The sequence below is a fragment of the Erythrolamprus reginae genome, chromosome 4 (genome assembly GCF_031021105.1).
Source record: "Erythrolamprus reginae isolate rEryReg1 chromosome 4, rEryReg1.hap1, whole genome shotgun sequence".
NCBI lineage: Eukaryota > Metazoa > Chordata > Lepidosauria > Squamata > Dipsadidae > Erythrolamprus > Erythrolamprus reginae.
This window is the reverse complement of record NC_091953.1, coordinates 57450210-57464793: the sequence shown is the minus strand read 5'-3', so window position 1 is coordinate 57464793 and position 14584 is coordinate 57450210. Positions and strand designations below refer to the sequence as shown.

The 14584-nt window shown below is 33.0% G+C and overlaps 1 protein-coding gene across 1 annotated transcript in view; it reads left to right on the top strand.

Moving 5' to 3' along the window:
* Positions 1 to 14584, top strand: part of LTN1 (listerin E3 ubiquitin protein ligase 1) — a 43201-nt gene that overhangs the window by 2651 nt on the left and 25966 nt on the right. Inside the window, exons 2-11 of the mRNA XM_070750298.1 lie at positions 300 to 503; positions 1526 to 1624; positions 1955 to 2185; positions 3321 to 3373; positions 6454 to 6634; positions 8102 to 8275; positions 10320 to 10510; positions 10935 to 11082; positions 11931 to 12689; positions 13978 to 14019. Coding sequence (XP_070606399.1) covers positions 300 to 503; positions 1526 to 1624; positions 1955 to 2185; positions 3321 to 3373; positions 6454 to 6634; positions 8102 to 8275; positions 10320 to 10510; positions 10935 to 11082; positions 11931 to 12689; positions 13978 to 14019 — 2082 coding nt within the window. The remainder of the gene's footprint in view (positions 1 to 299; positions 504 to 1525; positions 1625 to 1954; positions 2186 to 3320; positions 3374 to 6453; positions 6635 to 8101; positions 8276 to 10319; positions 10511 to 10934; positions 11083 to 11930; positions 12690 to 13977; positions 14020 to 14584) is intronic.

Here is a 14584-nt window from a genome sequence, read left to right as displayed (position 1 = left end):
GTCCGATTACTATTTTACTTTATTGTAACTTTATTGTAAATTAATGTTTTGTAAGCTTTAACTTGGTTTTTTTGCGGGGATGGGAAAGATGATAAAACAGGTTTATTTGCTTTAACAATATAAGGAATCAAGAAGCAAGCCATAAATTTAACAATTTAATATGTATGCCACCTTAATAATAAAGACTGGATATAAATAATTAAAATAAAAATTTCAATAACAATGATTCCCAAGGACGTTTGTTTAGGATTTTACAATTCTCAAACAGCAGTTCTCCTTTTTCTCTCTTTCAAATATAGCCTTCTAGCAGTGGAAGAACAGCTGAACTGCTAGCTAAAGAACAAGGAACTGTTCCTGGATTTGTTGGCTTTGGCACTTCTTCAAGTGACCTGGGATATGTTCCTGCAATTCAGGGAGCTGAAGAAATAGATAGCCTTATAGATGCTGATTTTCGTATGGTGCTAAGAAAACTTTCCAAAAGAGATGTCACAACCAAGTTAAAGGTAGGGTTGTATATATATATATATTATATTTAGAGGATCATTATATATTTATTATATATTAAAAAATATAGTAATTGCTATAACATTTTTGATGTTGTTTTTTCCCCTAACATTTTCCTGTAAGTGCAGGGGTCTCTTTTTTCGTATCAGTTGAATGTTGATCCATTGGTTGCATCAGGAATTGATGGACTGGCTTGCCACCCAAGCCTCATGTGGACTGAGAGAGAGTGATTTTGGCCAAAAATCACCCAGCCAATTTTTAAGGCTAAGACAGGGTTAGAGTTCACAGTCTCCTCGTTTTCAGATTGGTGCTTATTCAGTAGATCAAACTGGCTCTTAACTATAATATTTTTGATCTTATAATTTATTTGTAATTTGTATTTTAATTTTTTTTAAATTATATATAAAAATAAAATATCAAAAAATAAAAGCAGAAAAATAACACAAACATACACTGCATATAAAAGACATTTAACTGGATTTTTAAACACACTTGATTGCATGGAGTATCAGTGTTCTGCTCTTCCATCAGTAGAAAGCAGTTGAAAAACAAAGTGAATATTTAGCAATATTTGAAGGTTTAACTTTTTGGTTCTTTCCCATATTAATCTATAATTTCTCATTTATCACTTACAGTCCTAGGTTTTAGATATAAAATTCAGTATTGCATTATATTTTTACAACATTAATTTTTGTCATACCATTTTAATAAATTTATGGCTATCAAACTATGACAGTGGGGCAAGGAACTTCCTGTTAGAACTTGACTAAGTTAAAAAGTTATAAAATTATTGTATAAATTCGGTAAAATTTGATATAGAAAATGCAATGTGTGTGAAAGTGGCTGAGATTCCAGGTTTTTCCTTCTTTAATTTTAAAGCTGCCAAGAGTTGTGCTTCTTAAAATTGGTGATAAGCATGAACTTTTTAAAATAACCATCATAACAGAAAGCATATACTGTAATAGTGGTTAATCATCAGCTTTGGGGTTTTTTTAAAAAAAAACTTTGTTTTTAATTTTAGGCTATGCAAGAATTTGGGGTAATGTGCAAAGAAAGAGATACGGAGATTGTTAAAGGAGTTCTACCATATTGGCCTAGAATTTATTGTAAAATTTCCCTTGTAAGTATTGAAATTTATATTTATTGGAAAAGCTTGAACCAACCCTGTTTTTAATTAGCTGCCATAGTGGTCAGAGATGAATGCAGGATTCTCTAGTACCTCTTGGAAGGTTATTTGTTCTACAGAAAACTTAGAATTAGATAAAGCAGTGATAGTGCTCTGGTGTGGTATGGAAAGCCATACAGAAAATTAGGCATTAATATTATGCATATTTTTAACTGTAAGCTATAATTCAGTAAAACTTGCTTTAGAGACATAGGTAATCTAAAATTGTCCATATATATAATGAAATTATATAATTATTTTTGTACTTGCCAATGTTTATGGTAGGATCATGATCGCCGAGTCCGGGAAGCAACACAACAAGCTTTTGAACAACTTATTCTGAAAGTCAGAAAACATTTAGCTCCTCATTTAAAAAACATTATGGGATATTGGCTTATAGCTCAGTGTGATATTTACTCTCCAGCAGCATCAGCAGCAAAAGAGGCATTTGAAAAGGCCTTTCCACCCAGCAAACAATCTGAAGCCTTAATATTTTGTAAAGATGAAATTTTAAACGTAAGTTTTCAAGTTCATATGCTTTTTAATTTTTGTTAAATTTATAGTTAAAATTAACAGAAAAGAATACACTGTGGCTATCTAAAGAAGTCCAGTAGAAACAGTTTTTTGTTTTTATACTTGCTAGATGTTTTCGTAGTTACCAGGTGTCCAGTCATTGCTACTTTTTAAAATGATGATGCTTTCTACCTTTGAGTTGGCCTTATGGCCTGGGGCTCCCAGGATGTGTCCATGCAGTTTTCTTGTCAACAATTTTGCCACTACTGTCTTCCTACAGTTGAGACTGGCTCAAAGGCATCCAGGTGGTTTTACTCCTGAGGCAAGACTACCAGTCACAATCTCCCAATTTGTTGTATGATTTGCAGACTACTACTTTAAATATTATTTAAATAATAATAAATATTTACTTATTTATTTATTTATTAGATTTGTATGCTGCCCCTCTTCGTAGACTCGGGGCGGCTCACAGCAATAATAAACAATATATAACAAATCTAATAATTTAAAAGAAACACTAAAAGCCCCATTATTAAAAGCAAAAACACACAAACATGCCATACATAGGCCCGGGGGAGATGTTTCAATTCCCCCATGCCTGACGGCAAAGGTGGGTTTTAAGGAGTTTACGAAAGGCGAGGAGGGTGGGGGCAGTTCTAATCTCTGGGGGGAGCTGGTTCCAGAGGGTCGGGAATGATAATGTATTTGCTTAATTAACCTTTTCTAATGCCACAATAATTGCAGTATAATGTCATTTAAGACATATTACAATTCATATATACAATTAAAACCTTTCTGAAATTATTTGTTGTATTATGTGAAACTGAAATTTAGAAATAATATTTTATCTTCTTTATGTATGTTCCATATATATGTGTGTGTATGTTACACATTTCCCAACCTATTCATTTATTTGGCTTTTTTGTTAGGATGGAGTATATTAGATATTATTAGACAATCTTTGTAAGCAGAATAAATGTGCCAAGTTCCATTTATTTGGATTCATACCATAAATCATTTTAAATTAAAGAAATTTGGCATTGTAATGCTGCATTATTGTACTTTAAAAAAACTTTTACCTTTTAATCTATAAATTAAATATTTTTCCATTTAAGAATATCTGACTATTTTTGTCCAGGTACTACAAGATAATCTTTTGAAGGAAACTCCTGACACACTAAGTGATCCACAGTATGTATGGTATATTTTTATTTCTTTGGAAAAATACATGTTATTTATTTAAAAAGATATTATTGAAAAAAAGGAAATGAAAGATATTCAAGGTCTATTGTGTCAGGCGACATGAAATATTCTACAATTAAGGGTGGTTTTGGGTTTTTTTTTTAAGATCACCTCTAGTAGTTTTAATAGAAAGGTTTCTATGCAGAGAAACGTGTTCTGGCCATTAGTACTTCTGGTCAGAACTCAAGACCCTCTTCAAAATCAAGGTTGTTGCCTTTTCACATTAATGTGAACTGTATTGTTTCTGCACAGAAAAAAACCTTGTTAACAAGAAGGTTGACACACTCAGATTTTTGGAATACTGTGTTCAGTTCTGGAGACCTCACCTACAAAAAGATATTGACAAAATTGAACGGGTCCAAAGACGGGCTACAAGAATGGTGGAAGGTCTTAAGCATAAAACGTATCAGGAAAGACTTAATGAACTCAATCTGTATAGTCTGGAGGACAGAAGGAAAAGGGGGGACATGATCGAAACATTTAAATATATTAAAGGGTTAAATAAGGTCCAGGAGGGAAGTGTTTTTAATAGGAAAGTGAACACAAGAACAAGGGGACACAATCTGAAGTTAGTTGGGGGAAAGATCAAAAGCAACATGAGAAAATATTATTTTACTGAAAGAGTAGTAGATCCTTGGAACAAACTTCCAGCAGATGTGGTAGATAAATCCACAGTAACTGAATTTAAACATGCCTGGGATAAACATATATCCATCCTAAGATAAAATACAGAAAATAGTATAAGGACAGACTAGATGGACAATGAGGTCTTTTTCTGCCCTCAATCTTCTATGTTTCTATGTTTCTATTTTGATTTCTGGGAATGCGCAGATTTTCTAAACGTGTTAATAAAAAAATATCTGTATTAGGATGGTAAGGAACTCCAGTCAGCACTCACGTTTATTCAATTCTGTGACTTTCAAAGGGAAATTAAACCTGACAAGATGGAAATTTTGGAAGTTTCCTGTTATTTGCAGTAATAATAGATCTCTGTAGTTAAAGAAATTTGGCATTGTAATGCTGCATTATTGTACTTCAAAAAACACTTACTTTTTAATCTATAAATTAAGTACCGTATATACTCGAGTATAAGCCGAGTTTTTTAGCCCCAAAAATGGGCTGAAAAACACAGCCTCGGCTTATACTCGGGTCATTGACAAAGTCACCACACGAGGGCGCCATTGCTTGAGCCAGAGTTGTCCCCTCTCGCACGCCGTAGTTCCTCTCCCTAGCTCAAGCAAAGAAGGCAGCCATTTGCAATGGTGAGTCGGATTAAAAAGGCCCCCTGCTGTCAGATTCTCCTCCCCCTCCTTTGAAAGGATTTAAACTGTTTAAAAAATGGTATTTTGTGGTAGTTGCTGTCCTTGCTTGGATAGGATCTAATAATGTGTTATGAGGCAGAGCTAGACAGGAATTCTTTTTCTATCTGTCTATCTTTCTATCTGTCTATTTTTCTATCTATTTTTCTATCTATCTATTTTTCTATCTATCTATTTTTCTATCTATCTATCTGTATCTATTTCTTTCTATCTATCTATCTATCTATCTATCTATTTTTCTGTCTGTCTATCTTTATATCTATCTGTCTATCTATCTATCTATCTATCTATCATTATCTATCTGTATCTATTTCTATCTATCTATCTATCTATCTATCTATCTATCTATCTATCTATCTATCTTTCTGTCTGTCTGTCTGTCTGTCTATCTATCTTTCTATCTCTATCTATCTATCTATCTATCTATCTATTTCTATCTATCTATCTATCTATCTATCTATCTATCTATTTTTCTGTCTGTCTGTCTGTCTATCTATCTTTCTATCTATATCTATCTATCTATCTATCTGTATCTATTTCTTTCTATCTATCTATCTATCTGTCTATTTTTCTATCTGTCTGTCTATCTTTATATCTATCTGTCTATCTATCTATCTATCATCTATCTATCTGTATCTATTTCTATCTATCTATTTTTCTATCTAACTATTTTTCTTTCTATCTATCTATCTATCTATCTATCTATCTATCTATCTATCTGTCTGTATCTATTTCTATCTATCTATCTATCTATCTATCTATCTATCTATCTATCTATCTATCTATTTTTCTATCTGTCTGTCTGTCTGTCTATCTATCTTTCTATCTATATCTATCTATCTATCTATCTATCTATCTATTTCTATCTATCTATCTATCTATCATCTATCTATCTATCTATCTATCTATCTATCTATCTATCTATCTATCTATCTATCTATCTATTTTTCTGTCTGTCTGTCTGTCTATCTATCTTTCTATCTATATCTATCTATCTATCTATCTATCTATCTATCTATCTATCTATCTATCTATCTATCTATCTATCTATCTATTTGGTTTTCTATGCTGATAACCTCACAGCAGCTAATGCTGAAGCTCTTCTTTGGATACACTTATTTGTTTGTTTGTTTGTTTGTTTGTTTATTTAATTGGATTTGTATGCAATCCCTCTCCAAGGACTCAGGGTGGCTCACAGCATATATAAAAACAGAACAATAATGTAAATCCAATTAATGATGAGAAGGAATCCAGTTTTGAAGGATTTTAACTCTTAGGTTTTAGCTTTGTTCCTGATCGAGCTACTTTTTTTACTTTTTACTTTATTGTTAATATTGTTAATTTGTTTACCCTCTTTTAAATTTACAGAGCTAGTTTACTGGTTTTCTTTAAAATAAATATTCTAAAACATGTCTCAATTAATGTAATTTTATTGTTTTCCATTTTTATAAGTTACCAGTAGCCACTGCATTTTCTAACCTCGGCTTATACGCGGGTCAATACGTTTTCCCAGTTTTTGTGGCAAAAATTGGTGCCTCGGCTTATACTCGGGTCGGCTTATACTCGAGTATATACGGTATTTTTCCGTTTAAGAATACATACAATTAAGATTCTGGTTTTCAGGATGTCTTTAATGGGATTAAAAATCAAATATGAAAAAATATAGTGAAATTTGAATTTGTAAACTATGTTCTTGTGTTTTTTATTCAGAGGCGTTCCAGAAGAAGAAAGAGAAGCCAAGTTTCATCGAATTATAACCTCTTCTTTATTATCTTTAAAGAAATTGCTTTGTATGATGCCCGATAATGAGATTAAGTCATTGGAAGAAAGACTTAAAACACTTCTCTCTCAAAACAAATTTTGGAAATATGGGAAATATAACATAGCACAGGTATCTTTACCATTTTGCTTTCCTCAAAAAATTATTCTGAAATATAACAAAGATAAAATAAGAATTTTTAATGTAGGCATGAATACTGGGTTTTTTTGTTTTAAGTACAAAACATATTTCATACTTACTGGATTTAGCTGATAAAATTCTTCAAAAAAATTCATTAAAGTAACAGCATTTATACAATTTTTGAACTAGCAATATTGTTTAAAATCCTTTAACAATGGTGATAAAGATTGCATTCCAGGGTGCTAATGATTAAAATAATATTTTATATCCCCACTTCTCAAATATTAGTCCTGGATAAGAGCTATTTATGTGAAGAAGTTTTGAAGTATTAGTTCAAATGAAAGTATAACAACAACAACAACAACAACAACAATTTATTAGATTTGTATGCCACCCCTCTCCAAAGACTCGGGGCGGCTATAATTATTAAAATAGTTTCATATTTTTCTACTGTATGTAATTTTGTATTTTAAAATGCGACTTTTAAATAAATAATGAAATTTGAGGAGGGAGGTGAGTCCTCTGAGGAAGACTGCAGATTTGGTTCTTAAGTGAAGTAGTAGCTAAGTTAGAATTACTTGATTGCAAGTGCTCTTATGTCTTTACTTCAGCTTCCTTTGCTTTACAATGTCACAAGATATAATGGGAATGGGAATTACCTTGGGAAGCAGGGCAAAGGAAACAATTCGATAAAAGGCCATTTAGCCAGCAGCAGGAATATGGGCACTCATAAGAAACTCTTTCTAGTTTCTTCAGCTATGAAGGATGTAGGAAAGGTGTCAACTTGTCAGACTAGCAAGATTTTTGTTTCATGTAACTTCAGAGTAAAGTAGAATTAGTTCGTCTAGCTATATTTCCTGTCTGGTCTACTTTGCAGGCTGATGGAAAGATATGATCCCCAACAAAAGCCTTTAGTATGAAACTGATTAGGGTCTTATGGCTATTAGAAAATGGATCATAGAATAAGGGTTGGTAGTTGTTTTTTCATAATAATTTTAAATGATTGTATGGTATAGAGATAGTACAGGTAGTCCTCTCTTAACAACCATAATTGGGACCAGCAATTGCTAAATGAAATGTGACCACAATGGACATATGACATTACTTCCCATTCAGTCATTATGCAAGTCACTGTGAATTGTTAATGAGACATCACATGACTGCGAATTGTGATTTTATTGCCACCTTCTCAATTGACTTGTTGGAAATTGGTTGTGAAGCACATAAAAGGATGCTGCAACAGTCATAAATGCCCACTGGTTGTGAACTACCTGAAGGTCAATTATGTGGTCATGAGGATAGCGCAGCAGTCATAAATAAAAGGACTAATCATAAATTTTTTCAACATTGTCATAACCTTGAATGGTTGATTAACAAGACAATCATTAAGTGAAGTCTACTTGTACTGTAATCATATCAACATGAAAATATTCAGATTTTCTCTTGTTTCTATTTTAGGTTCGTTCGGCTTTCTTTGAAGTAATTACTACTTTTTGTCAGCGGATTCCTGAGTCCATGAATGAAGAAGCATCAAGAGTTTGTCCAGCTGTTCTTCTTAGCATTGATGATAGTGATGCTACTGTATGCCTTGCTCTTTGGGAAGCTGTACTTCATGTCCTTACTACTATTGAGGTAATCTAAAAGTCATTATGTCTAAATCATTATACCTTGTAACCATTACTTAGTTCATAGGCATCTTTCAGATTATATATGCCTTTTTTAAAAATCATTTTATTTTATTTTATTCAAACTATTAAATACAAAGTCCAAAAAAAGAAAACAAAAACAAAACAAAATTTTGCAAAACTATACGAAAAAGTACATAAAATGAAAAAACAAAACACACATACATAAATTGTTTCCCCAAATTGAATACTGATAAATATACTTCAAAGATAATAACTACTTCCCTCTTGAGAAGTTTGCATTCCACAATTTATAAATTTTTACCACACTGTTTACCAAACCCAATTAGTTTGACATTTATCTGCTATCTAGGTACATTATTGACAGGTAAAACAAACAGCTAAATTAAACTTCAAAACCCTCTGTTAACAGTCTATTTATTGTATTTCATTTGAAGAAATTCCACAATGATTTCTTGTGTACCATAGGTCATCATAATTATTGTTTCTGATCAAATATCTTCTATTGGTTATTAATAATAAGGCTTATCTTTAAGATAACAGTTGGATTTTATTCCCTAAAATTGTAAAGTCTCTGTTGTATATATTTCTATAGCACTTGTTGTATCAAATTGTCTCCTGTAAATTGTATCATAGCATCTCTTAACACATGCTTTCTGATTGGTTATAATAAATCCATTCCTCAATCTCGTTTGAGTTGAGTTAATCACCAGTCATTTCTAATAACTTTGAGTCTCTAAAATCCATACCTTTCTTGGAGTTCTCTAACCAACTTTCCAAGTAAAACTCATCTTTCAGGTCTGCTAGTAGCAAATTACATTCCAATACTGTATAGTCAAAATATATTAAGACAAAATTTATTGGGGAAGTTGGGGAAACAGAATACTTTCTAACTTAGAAGTTCAACTTGAAAATGTGGATAAAAAGCTTGGGTAAAGTAATGATTTTAAAATCAACTTAAAGATGATAATCAGATGCGAGTAACAGTACCAAAAGGTATGTATAGTGGTACCTCTACCTAAGAACACCTCTACTTACGAACTTTTCTAGATAAGAACCGGGTGTTCAAGATTTTTTTGTCACTTCTCAAGAACCATTTTCCACTTACAAACCCGAGGCTCCGAAACTGTAACCGGAAAAGGCAGGGAGAAGCCTCCGTGGGGCCTCTCTAGGAATCTCCAGGGAGGAAACAGGGCCTCCACCCTCCCTGTGGTTTCCCCAATTGCACACATTATTTGCTTTTACATTGATTCCTATGGGGAAAATTCCTTCTTACAAACTTTTCTACTTAAGAACTTGGTCACAGAACGAATTAAGTTTGTAAGTAGAGGTACCACTGTATTTATCAACTAAATGAATAGGTTCAACATTGATTTACTAGACATCAGTGAAGGTCATTAGACTAGCTGTGGCTTCTTAAAATTTAATGGTTTTCATACTGCACAAAAAAGTGAGCAGAACCATTAAACTAAAACAAGTTTCAAATTTAAATTATGTTTAACATTAGACGTACAATAGTTCAAAATACTTCAGTAGTACTTCTACAGATTTACAATTGTAAACAGCTCCTCTCAAAGACATGAAAAGCATCATAGCAAATTAGCCTAAAAAAACAACAACAAAAGATTTCCCAGCAATAAATTTCCATCCAAAACAAAACAAAATAAACCATTTATTTTTTAAAAAATATAAAATATAAAATTTCTGTAGTGAAAGTCCAAAAGAAATGTACTGTATTTTTCGGAGTACTGTATAAGACACACATTAGTTTTGAGGAGGAAAACATAGGTCATCATAATTATTGTTTCTGATCCGTTCAGGATCAAATATCTTCCATTGGTTATTAATAATAAGGCTTATCCTTAAGATAACAGTTGGATTTTATTCCCTAAAATCGTAAAGTCTCTGTTGTATATATTTATATAGCACTTGTACCAAAATGTCTCCTGTAATTTATTTAATATCAAAATCAGGAAGTAAGATGCCTCGGGTATTCTTTAATTTACTGCTTCACATTTATTACTCTGCAGGACTGTTGGAACCATGTGAATGCAAAAAAAGGAGTTCTACCAAAATTATGGACATTGCTTCAGGAAGGAGGAAGAGGACTTGCTACTGTTATATATCCTAATATCTTACCATTTATTAGCAAGGTTCCTCATAATGTTGCAGAGCCAAAGTTGAATTATTCAACAACATTCTTTACTTCTGTAATTAAAGGGTATGATAATTAACTCATGCTTTTTTAATCAAATAATGTTTATGTGTTTTTAAAAGTTTAAGTTTATTTTTCAAGTGTGTATGTACATTAGGTAGTATTTGTGTTTTATTTGAAGATGAAGAACAAGAAATAGTTGAATTTAAAAGCTGCAAATACCAGGTCTTCTGAGAATTGTAATTTTGATGATGAAATTTATACTTTCCTCTATGTAGTATTTTGTTGTTATGTTTTTAAGTTAAGTTTCTGGTGCTAATTTTTCAGTTGCTGTAACTTAAAACATATACATCTAATTATTGATTACAGCATTTAATTCAATGTGAATATGGAAATTAACTTTAATTAGTTAATTAATTCCTGCCTTAATTGTTTTTACAAATAACTGAAGGAGGCATTCAAGCTGATCCTTGAACTTCTGTTTGCTTAGGCTATTCACTGAAAGAGCGATGTCTTCTCGTTCAGAATCTTTAGCAATCATATCAACGTTTATGGAATGTTTACAATTTACAATCCTACAGAACATTGGTGAAGAAGAAGAAGACGTTAAAATACAAGACATGCTTATAAATATCCAGGTATGCGAGCAGGGCAAAAATAAAATATTGGATTATCTTTAAAAGTTTTAATTGATTAATACTCGATTGGTAAGTTTGGTTTCTACCAAACATTAATGTTTTGAACAGTTTCCACTTGAAATATGCTCTTATGAAAAAACAAAAAATGTTATCTGGAAAAAAACATGTTTTTCATAAAATTTGCTTCTGTTTGCTCCTTCCATTAAAATTTTTCCCTTTATACAGCAACAAGGCTTCAATTTATCTGATTATATTATTGTTCGATTTTATACAGCATCGACTTGGATACAAGTAGTTGTTGATTTAGAAACATTTGTTTAGTGACTGAAGTTACAATGGCATGGAAAAAAGTGACTTGTGACTGTTTTTCCCATGGTTCACAATTTGGATGCTTAAGAATTGGCATGTATTTATGATAGTTGCATTGTACTGGAGTCATATGATCCCCTTTTATGACCTTAAAAGAAGCAAAGACAGTGGGGAGGCCAGATTCACTTAACAACTATGTTACTTACTTAACAGCTCACTTAAGTCCAATTCACCTAACTTTGGCAAAAGTTAAGCCCAATTCACTTCACTTTTGCCCAAAAAAGTCATAACATGAAGCACTTAACAATTGTCCTGCTTAGCAATGGAAATTTGGGACTCAAATGTAGTTGTACTTTGAGGACTACCTTCACATACTTATTCCCTCTGTTCCACTTCTGCTCATGAGGTGAACTTTTTTTCATATGGGCTTGAAAAAAAATAACCAAGAATAAAAAGAATATGGTGCATCGGTTGAAACAGTTTTCAGAAAAGGTATTAATTCATGTTGAGATTAAAATCCATTTGTTTTTTCTTTACAGTTAATTCCTCTCATTGATACAGTAATTAAAGAGCCCAAGTTACAAAATGGATCTTTGTTTTATGAGATAGCAGACATGCTCAATGTTTGGAAAACAAAAGCAGAAATAACTAATGATGATAGAACATCCCTCACTTTTCAAAGAATGTTATCTAACTTTTGGGATGGCCTTTCAAATATATGTGTGGGACATGTTGCTGTAATGGATGCAGATGAGAAATCATTGGCTGCTGTGTCTTCTTTGTTGCAAATTCTTCAGAACCCAGAAAACAAGATGAAAACAAATAGAAAGAAAGCTGTAAATGTAAGATTTGCAGAAGACAGAAAAGTTGAAATTAACACCGAACATGAGAATATTGTTGACATGAGAACTAGCAATGAATCCAGTAATGTTGTACATGAAATTCATGGGAAACATACTTTTCCTCTACAGAATGAATCTTTAGAAGGTTTAGTTTGTAAACTTGCAGAACTAAGTATAGGGTACACCAGCCAACAGACATCAGACCGACACTTAAAGTTCCTCTCTGCTCTCCTCAGCACCTTTGCTTCTCATAAAGTTTTCCAGGTGCTTATAGAAGAACGTGATGATGTTCAATATGAAAATCCGTCTATTCAGTTTCTGCATGAAAAGTTAATTGTTTGGCTGAAAGAAGATTGGAGAAAAGAGACAGACTTCCTGGTTGATATCTTATATAGCATTCTCCATTGCTGCAGCAGTCCCATAGAGAGGGAAAATATTCTCAATGATTTAACAAAGGTACAGTTTTCTTATGAATTGATTTCATTCCATTTGTTTTGATGCATTCTGTAAGGCTAATTAGAGTTTGGAATAGTAACATTTCTACTTGCACCTTGGTAGCTATGGCTTATCAAGTAACATGCATAAATTTCTTACTACTCAAGTTTCCCAACTTAAAACTGGCCATTTCTGGCCTCCAGAGGGCCTCCAGGGGTGGGGGGGGGAATGCTGTTTTCGCCCTCCCCAGGCTCCTAGAAAGGTTCTGGAACTTGAGGAGAGCAAAAAATGGGTCTTTCCAACCCCCTCTAGAGGTTGGAAACAGCTTGTTTCCAGACTCTGTACCTGAGCTGATGTGCCCACCAATATGGCTCTGCTTGTGGCATGCGTGCCATAGGTTCACCATCACTTCTTTAGTTATTGTGAACATTCAGGTTTTTGTCTATATTTTCACTAGCCATACTTTCTGATAGAGAGATAAAGTACTATGCTTAAGGGGGAAAATTAAGTCACTTTTTCTGACTAAAGAGTCTGGTGAGGCATACCCAATGAAACTAGATCTCATGCAAACCTAGTCTAGTTTTCATGTTAAGTAAAGTAGATGTTATGCATGGGTCATGGGTATATACAGTGTTCCCTCGCTTTTTGCGGGGGATGCGTTCTGAGACCGCTTGCAAAAGTATTTTTGGCTATGAACAGTATCACAAGCCTTCCCGTAACACTTTAAACCCCTAAATTGCAATTTTCCATTCCCTTAGCAACCATTCAGATTATTATTCACCATGTTTATTTATTAAAGTTTATTAAAAAAAATATTTATTAAAGGCAGACGAGTTTGGCAATGACATATGACGTCATCGGGTGGGAAAAACCGTGGTATAGGGAAAACCCCCACAAAGTATTTATTTTTTAATTAATATTTTTGAAAAACCATGGTATAGACTTTCCGCGAAGTTCGAACCCGCGAAAATCAAGGGAACACTGTACATGCTTCTTCAGAAAAGTACTACTGGGTTTACAATGTTAAGTTGAGCTATGCAGCTGTTTAATTTGTACAGCAAAGATGATTGAGAGAGTATGTAGATGAAAGTGCTGCACCTACTTAGATTATTTTTCCGTGATTGTGCAGCTAATTTCAAAGCCAGGAAAAAGCAGAGGTTTTTAAAGGAGTGGCCAATAGATATAAGATCCATGGCCATTCATCCCCAGATTTCCTTTGAATCCATATCCCTTTCTAATGTTACATTATTCTGGGAAATTGCTCAGTTTTATTGTCATGTTTTGATGCTATTTCTTTTTTCTTTTCAAGATGGATCTAAAATGGAGTATTCTTCTTGAAATAATCCAAAAGGTATGTTCAAATCCCCTCCCACTGCCCCCAAATTTTCATCCATATTAGTTCGGGATCCAGAGGTGCACTCAGTTGCTTTAGTATACATGGACATTTTAGTTGTTCCATCTAGTTATGGCTTGCTCGGTCACTGTTCTGTTGGAATTTGCTTGGCAGCAAAAGAAGCTGTTACCCCTATTTGGCCTCTTTGTGGGTAATTTTTCATTGCATAAATGTTTCTGACTACCAAATATATCTGTCTTATATTAAAGTGATTGTTTTGGTTACATATTATATAGGTAGATGATTTGGAAATAAACAGTTAAGAAAAATTGGATGAGAACAGCCAAGAGTACATTGCTTGATTTTTCTTTTCTGCTGAACTCCTAAGAGTAGTGAAATGGAAAGGGAGCAGATCACTTAAAAGAAGAAAGTGCCAAGTATCTTTTTCATTTAACCTTCAAAACAGACTGACACTCAGACAGACTGAGAGAAGAAAGCGGACAGTGACATTGGGTCAATCACTTGCTCCAACCTGCCTTGTAGGGTTGTTGCTGTGATGAAAATAGACTGGAAGAGGGAGTAT